This window comes from Coffea arabica, chromosome 7c (genome assembly GCF_036785885.1).
Source record: "Coffea arabica cultivar ET-39 chromosome 7c, Coffea Arabica ET-39 HiFi, whole genome shotgun sequence".
Taxonomy (NCBI): domain Eukaryota; kingdom Viridiplantae; phylum Streptophyta; class Magnoliopsida; order Gentianales; family Rubiaceae; genus Coffea; species Coffea arabica.
The window spans coordinates 16,115,531-16,123,425 of NC_092322.1; the positions used below are offsets into that span (position 1 = coordinate 16,115,531).

A 7,895-nucleotide genomic window follows, 5' to 3' on the forward strand; every position below is an offset into this window, starting at 1 on the left:
TTTCTATTGTTAAGGAATCTCGAAATACTTCCAAATTGCAAAACAGTAGATGTAAGATTAGTTTCTTGTGTTTTTGTATTACATAACTGATGAGAACATGAACATTTGGATTCCTTTCAAGTCCAAGAAAAATCATTTTACAAGTCTTCACATTCCAATGATGGTTGATGGTGCAATCGGGCTCGAGAATCATTGAAGATCCAGCCCCGTGTCATGCTTATTTCTTGTTATCATTTATTTAATTGAGTTTTCAGCAATGTTAGTTGTTAATTAGAGTTAATTTGGGAGTTAAGTAAGTTGTTTGAATTAGGGAATAAAGGCTAAGGTCATGTTGACGATAGTTAAGCCAATTTGAGTTAATTAGTTTCCTATTTTAGTTGAATTAGAGTTTTAGGAAAGTAGTTAATTGTTTTCAAATTTATTTAGGAAGTTGTGTCGAGTTTGGAAGTCAAGTCAATAAGGAAACTTGTGTTGTTTCCAATTTGGATTAGCGTTTTGAGTCTTGTAAGGCTATAAATAGCCAACTTTATTTAACTATTCGAAACATGATATTAAAGATGAATTAATAAAAAGAGAGTTGTCTCCTTTTATGACTGATGGAAAAGAAAAAGAAAAAAAATGACTGTTCACGAGGGTCGAGTTCGCATCATCTGGTATCAGAGTTTCGGCTTTTGATTTAGGTTAATATCCTTTTCTTTTTTTTCTATTTATTTTTCTATCGAAACCCTAGCTGTTTTTTGATTTAAAAAGAAAAAATTTTTTATTCTTGTTTTTTTTTTTATCACTTGAGTCTAACCTACCCCCTTGATTGATCGAGGTTGGAATTTCTTGGTGTGATTACGTTCTTGAAAACAGGTTTTTCAAGGGTTTAACTCCCATTAAATTTCTTCCAAGTGAAGTCGTAACCTTGTGTCGAGTCGTCAAAAGCAATCAAAAAAAAGGGATATTGTTCACGGAGGTACCGTTTGAAGGCACTGTTCACTACTACAGTAGTACTGTAGCATACTGTATACTGTAGCAATACTGTTTATCCGACTTTTTTTTCCCTTGTGTTTGTTTCTTGTTGTTCTTGCTTCTTGTAGTTAGCTTGGTAATTTCTTGAAATTCTTGGATTGCATAGTAGGTTCTTGAAAAAAAATTTGATATTTTGAAAACTCTAAAAGTCATCCTCTTGAGTCTTGAAGTGTGGCTACCTTGTTTGGTTCCCAAATCTTGATTGATTTCCAAATCTTAATTGATTTCCAATCAAAGACCCATTCCTGTTTCTAAATCTTGATTGATTTCCAATCAAAGACCCATTCCTACATTTTAGCCACCACCTCTCCTACTTTTTAGGATTTTTCTTAGCCCATTCATCTTATCTTTACTTTCGGTCATCTCTTCCTATATTTTAGGGAGTTAGCCACCACTGGTCACCCCTTTTTAGGAGAACAATTCGGACACATAAAGACAAGAAAAGGCAGCCTTGCGCTGGATTTGGAAATTGAGAGAGATTTGGAATCTCATTTCCACATTTTTTATTTCTAGTTCTTGTTAGATTTGGTTCATATTATCAGCTGCCCAAATCCAAAAATACACTTAGGGTACGTTTGGTTCTACAGAATTAGAATTGAATTAGAATTGAAATTCTATAGAATTGGAATTCTATGAATTGGAATTCCAAGTCATTTCAATTCTTTCGTTTGGGAAATGCATAGAATTGATATGGAATTTATTTAAAATTCCAAATTCTTTGTTTGTATGAGAGAAGAATTCATTAGGAATTAGAATTGTTTCCAACTAATATTTCCTTACATAAAAAATTTCTTTTTTTTACTATATAATAATTTTTTAACATTTAGCTAATTGTTACTAAAGCTTTAAGGAAAAAACCAATTAGTACCTTTAATAATTTATTTTTTCTTGCATTTAACTAATTGTTAATAAAGCTTTAAAAGAAAAAAAATTAGTTCCTTTTTTGCAAAAATAAAAAATTCTTTTTTTTAAAAAAATTAAATTATATTAAATAAAAAATAATTGCATATTCTAACTTAAAAAGTAGTTAATATTTATCGAGTTAAAACCTTGATACGTTTTTAAAGTTAAGAACTTTAAATTTTAGAAAATCAAAAGCCTACTCTATGATATGAATTGGGAGGAAAGTCATAACTTGTACCTATTATAAATATTTGAGTTTTGTATCTTACAAGAAATTTCAATAGAGGAATACAAGAAATAGAGGAATACGCAAACAAAGTGTTTTTAGCCAAAAAAAAAAAGAGAAAGAAAAGCACAATTATACATTGCGACTATTTTTCAATAAATGGCCATTCTAATATGAAATTAAGTTCGAATAAATTCCTATCAAATTTCAACTTCCATGATGGCCTTGTCTAATTTGATAGTCAATAAACATTGCTCGTGCTAAAGCATTCCTAAATTGTGTCCACTGGCTAGTTGGTTGTACTGTTCGAATTCGATTCTCGTTAACAGCATTTACACCACCATCATTATTTGGACCATCATCTTCCATTCCATTTTCCTCATCTTCATCTTCCATTTCATCTTCATCATCAACCTCATGTTGTACTCTTCGCATCTCAGCATCAACTTCATCCAAGTAAGGGTCATTTGGTTGTTCTACTCGAATAAGATTCTGAAGGATGGCACATGCATTAATTATCATGACATGAGTCTTAACATCAAAAAAAGATGCATCTCTCAAAATGACCCACCGCTTCTTGAACAAACAAAATGTCCTTTCAATCACATTTCGAGCAATTGAATGTCAAAGGTTGAATAACTCTTTAAAATTTTGAGGCTTGCTCCCACTAGCAGACCACTCGCTAAGATGATATCTAATTCCCCTATATGGAGCTAAGAAACCGGAGCTATTTGTATAACCCGCATCAACAAGAAAGTACTTGCCTGTAATGTTAGACAACAAATTATTACTCATTTATAGTTAAAAGAAAAAAAATACTTGATATCTAATTGTCACATACCCTTGGGAACAATTAATGGATCTGATCTAACTAACGCATCCCGTAGAACTCTACCATCTGCTGCAGAACCTTCCCATCCAGGCAATACATATGTAAATCTCATGTCACGGGAGCATACACCTAAAACATTTGTTGCTATCTCATTCTTCCTATTCCTATATCTTCCTTGATCTCTAAGAAGAACATGTATTTTAACATAAGTACCGTCTAACGCTCCAAGACAATCCTGTATTATAAACAAAATATCATAAGTTGATGAATCTTGTAAATATTATCTTCATTAATAAATATCAAAAAATATTGATTACCTGAAACCATTCCCACTTTTCATGCTCATAACCTTCCATTTCCGATTCAGGCTGGATAAGATAGTGTCTCCCCAATTTTATGATAGCACGTAGAACTATATTAAAGTATCGACTAACTATCTCACCTGATCTTATGAAATTAAAATTGACAGTGCGATTCTTAAAATTATGAGCAAGAACATAGAGAAACATTGCAACTGCCTCTTCAACAGTAATATTTCTAGTATCCCTCAACCCACAATGCTCTCTTAAATTTGTACATAAAACAGTAAAACAATGTTTATTGAGTCTAAGTTGCTCTACACAAACTCTATTGTTTCCATAGTAAAGACGCCTTAGATATATTTCACGTGCTACTTTAAAGTCCAAGTAAGGCTCCTTTACTATATGTTTCTCATGCCACCAAACTACTAATGTAGCTATTGTTACCATATAATTTGCAACTACCACTTTTCTCTTTTTTGCTTTTTGCTCGTCTCCTTCTTTATCCATGTCAATATCCAAATTCTGCAATTCAAAATCATGACAACAATAAGAAAAGGTAAGTCAAAAGACCAAATCATGCAAAACTAGCTATTAATTCAAAAGACCAAATTAGCTATTGGAAAACTCTCAAACAAAAATTACAGCTATACCTATCACTGCAAATATCCCAAATCATGCCAAGTTCCATGCAAAATAATGCATAAGAAAAGGATGTCCGTACTTGAATTTTTAATCATATGCTTTAATAAGCTCTACTGCACTATGGTAAACAGAAATTAAAAGTAGGGATTGGATTATATATACCAAGCAGAAGAAAAAGGCTGAAAATTAGGCCCTGCTCGTTGATCAAGACGTCAATGAGTTGGTCCCATTAGTCAAAGTTTATCCACTACTCAATAATACGTATTAACTTGATGGAGCTTTATCAAGCCTCTACAACTTTAGCTTTGTCCTTAATCAATGCAATGGCACTTTCAACCGCAGAAAGTCCAACAATAATCATTGGGTTCCTATTCTCTTATTCTATCATCGAGATTAACTGAAGTGATACCCAAAGAAAAAATATTGCAAGAAATCGAGAACACAAGAAGACAGAAAATAGGAGCTGTATGTATCTCCTACTGCTGAAAGAAAGAAAGAAATATAAACAAGCTATCCGAAACAAGAAAAGAACCAGAAAATGCTACTGAGAAGATCCCTCCACAAAACTAGATATATCTTCCAGAAAACCTTGAGGAAACTCAAGTCTTTTCTCTTTGGAAGGTATCAAAAGCTGCCTAAAGCCCCTTTTGTCAATCCCTTTTTCTCTAGCAGCAATAGCTGTCCGAAGATGCAGGAATTAGATGATTTCTGCAGAGTGCTCTCTGATCAATGGGGTACTCTGGACATAAGTACACTATCACCAAGAGTACCAATGGTGGAAGATGTGGAATGCAGTGAAAAACATACTAGAGTGACAGTGCAGATTATTGTGGATAACACAGAAATAAAGGCAAGAAAGGAAGAGAAGATGGTCTCCAAGCGCCATAGAGGAGGTGCTTCACTACTATTCTCGTCTTACTTGCCCGGTTTACTTTGATATAGTTGATAAACTTGGACTCGATTTAACTAACTGAATTCAAACCCACTCCAGTCACAACACAACAAATTAGTGACAGGAAGCAGAAATGAAAGCAGGCCTTCAATCATTAAGAAATGCACAACTTGACTAGAAAGGTTAAAATATCAATTATCAAGATAACTAACAGCTCATACAGATAAACACGTCAATTCAATCCCAGCTCATACCACTAGAAACATGAAGAAAATGGTATCAAATTGACGAGTTTCCCCAATCCAAAATATACCTGCTTACCGGAAAAGTCAATAAAATTCTCAAATTGAATCATATTATCCAAAAACCCCAAATTAGAAGCTAAACAAAAGATAAAAGAAGGTCGCGGAAAGTCAACTGTATACTGCATACCCAAAACATCTGAAAACGAAGATGGAACCCATCATTCCTTTCACAAATTCAAGTAATGGGTCATTTACGACATAAAGAAGTAATCAAGTAGGAACCTTGTCGGATTCTTCCTCCGCTCCACTTCTATCCGGATTGCTGCTGTCTTCAGGTAAAGAATTCGGCGAAGAAGGACGATCTTGAACTAAAGTATCATCAGCAGAAATATCATTAGATGGAGCTGTGGAAGCAGCCACCGCAGTAGCCGGAGCCTCCGGCAGCTGTATCGTCTTCCCAAACAGCGTAAATGAAAGTAGATGTTCAATGCTGGGAAAAGGCAGAGGAGGAAGATGAGTAAGAGGAGAGACAAGGCATCAGAGATGGAAGTATAGGTGGTGGCAGAGGAGGAAGTATGGGAGGACCGAGGAGGCGGAGAAGGAAGATGTGGAGAAGAAAGAGCTACAAAGAAACGGTGGTTGGCCTGTGACGAGAGAGAGAGAGGGAGGGAGGACTTTCATTTTCAGTTTGTTTTTGTTGATTATATGGAGACCTGTTTTATTGATTTAATCCACTTAGGATCCGCGTACTAACCCGAATAGAAGGTGAAATTATGGAATTGGAATTGTGATTCTTAGGTCTTACCAAAGAATTGAATTTGTGGAATTGATGGCCCATAGAATTCGAATTGAATTCTAATTCTCTGGCATTGCCGGTGTCCAAACTGAAGAATTGGAATTGGGACCCCAATTCCAATTCTAAACCCCAATTCTATGGGGAACCAAACGAACCCTTAGAAAACCTTCACAAAATAGCAATTTGCTTTCAAAAAATGAATCCAAGAATCAAGCAAACTAAACTTTCAAATTCCAACCAAGTACAATTAGATTGACAAATGGAGTATGTGCAATGGTTAGTGTTCATAATCAAGTTGAGTTAGCGACATGCTTCTTAGATTGCATATATCACGACATTCTCCGAGTTACTCCTTTGTAAGCAAACACTCAATTTGAGCACAAATCGTCTTTCAAGATGAGGAAAATGATGAGAACATGAACATTTGGATTCCTTTCAAGTCCAAGAAAATTCATTTTACAAGTCTTCACATTTCAATGATGGTTGATGGTGCAATCGGACTCGAAAATCATTGAAGATCCAACCCCATGTCATGCTTATTTCTTGTTATCATTTATTTAATTGAGTTTTCAGCAATGTTAGTTGTTAATTAGAGTTAATTTGAGAGTTAAGTAAGTTGTTTGAATTAGGGAATAAATGCTAAGGTCATGTTGACCATAGTTAAGTTAATTTGAGTTAGTTAGTTTTCTATTCTAGTTGAATTAGAGTTTTAGGAAAGTAATTAATTGCTTCCAAATTTGTTTAGGAAATTGTGTCAAATTTAGAAGTCAAGTCAAATAAGAAAACTTGTATTGTTTCCAATTTAAATTAGGGTTTTGAGTCTTGTAAGGTTATAAATAGCCAATTTTATTTAACTATTCAATATATGATGTTGAAAATGAATTAATAAAAAAAGAGTTGTCTCCTTTTATGGAGATCCTTGATGGAACTTGAGTTTTTTCTTGAACTGTATCAAGTATTTAGTTTGGATATTTGTGGTGTTCAAGGCAAGATGATCACATCATCTTGTTTTTTTTCAAACCAATAACTAATCCACTAGGTTTCTGAAGACGAGTTCTCTTTAAATCTAGTAAGGTAGTTATTGTTACATAACCTGATCAAGATAGATCCTTCCGCTGCCTGATCGATTCGGTTCTTTAAGGCAGGTTCTGGTACCAGACACGGGGTTGGATCTTCAATGATTCTCGAGCCGGATTGCACCATCAACCATCATTGGAATGTGAAGACTTGTAAAATGAATTTTCTTGGACTTGAAAGGAATTCAAATCTTCATGTTCTCATCAATAACCAAACATTATTTCTACGTATTGCATAGTAGTTCTCTATTTTTCAAATAATCTTGTTATGTAAGTATGGTGTAGCTATTACTTTTCCATGCAGTCATTCGCACAATATTTGTCAGATTGAAGTACTTTTTGATTACTGAATTGTATTTTACTTGCATTTCTATTTAGGTTTATAAGAGGGTGAAGAACATATTTCTATCTTGATCAGTGATGGGCTTAATACAATGGAGCTTGTGAGATTATAAAACATGTTTAACAAAAGAACCAATGGGGAAGACCTAAGATGTTCAAAGTGGCTAGAAAGATCAAGAAATGCAAAATTACAATTAGTGAGTAGAGCAAGAGAGTAAAGAATAATGTAGGATTAAAAATCTATCAATTACAAACGCCTATACAAGTGGCCAAGATCTCTAACAGTTTGCACGGAAAATGGTGAAACTACTAGGTTAAAATCCAGTTTAGTAACAAATATAGAAATGAAGAGATATTTTGATCTAGAAAGCTATGATAAAGTAGGTTTATGTGAAATGAGGTTTCTGTGAAAATATAGGCATAGCTTCAAATGTAATAGCTGAACTTCGTTGAACTTTGGGTTATGATACATGGTTTGAGACTTGCCTATGCAAAAGGATACAAGAAAGTAGTTTTGGAGTCTGATTCTAAAACAAGCATCAATCAGCTAAAGAAGAAGACAACATAAGCATACGTTTCAATCTTCTTTCTCAGGTCAAAATGCTACTCGATCAAAATTGGGTAT

The 7,895-nt window shown here is 34.0% G+C and overlaps 1 protein-coding gene across 1 annotated transcript; it reads right to left on the bottom strand.

Annotated features, from left to right (window-relative positions):
- Positions 1-2,350: 2,350 nt before the first annotated feature.
- Positions 2,351-4,327, bottom strand: LOC140010571 (uncharacterized). The gene is made up of 4 exons (XM_072057863.1): positions 3,293-4,327; positions 2,985-3,210; positions 2,820-2,907; positions 2,351-2,738 (listed from the first exon to the last, which is right to left on the bottom strand). The coding sequence occupies exons 1-4, from the start codon at positions 3,782-3,784 to the stop codon at positions 2,351-2,353; spliced, it is 1,194 nt and encodes a 397-aa protein (XP_071913964.1). The 5' UTR covers positions 3,785-4,327.
- Between the last annotated feature and the right edge of the window lie 3,568 nt (positions 4,328-7,895).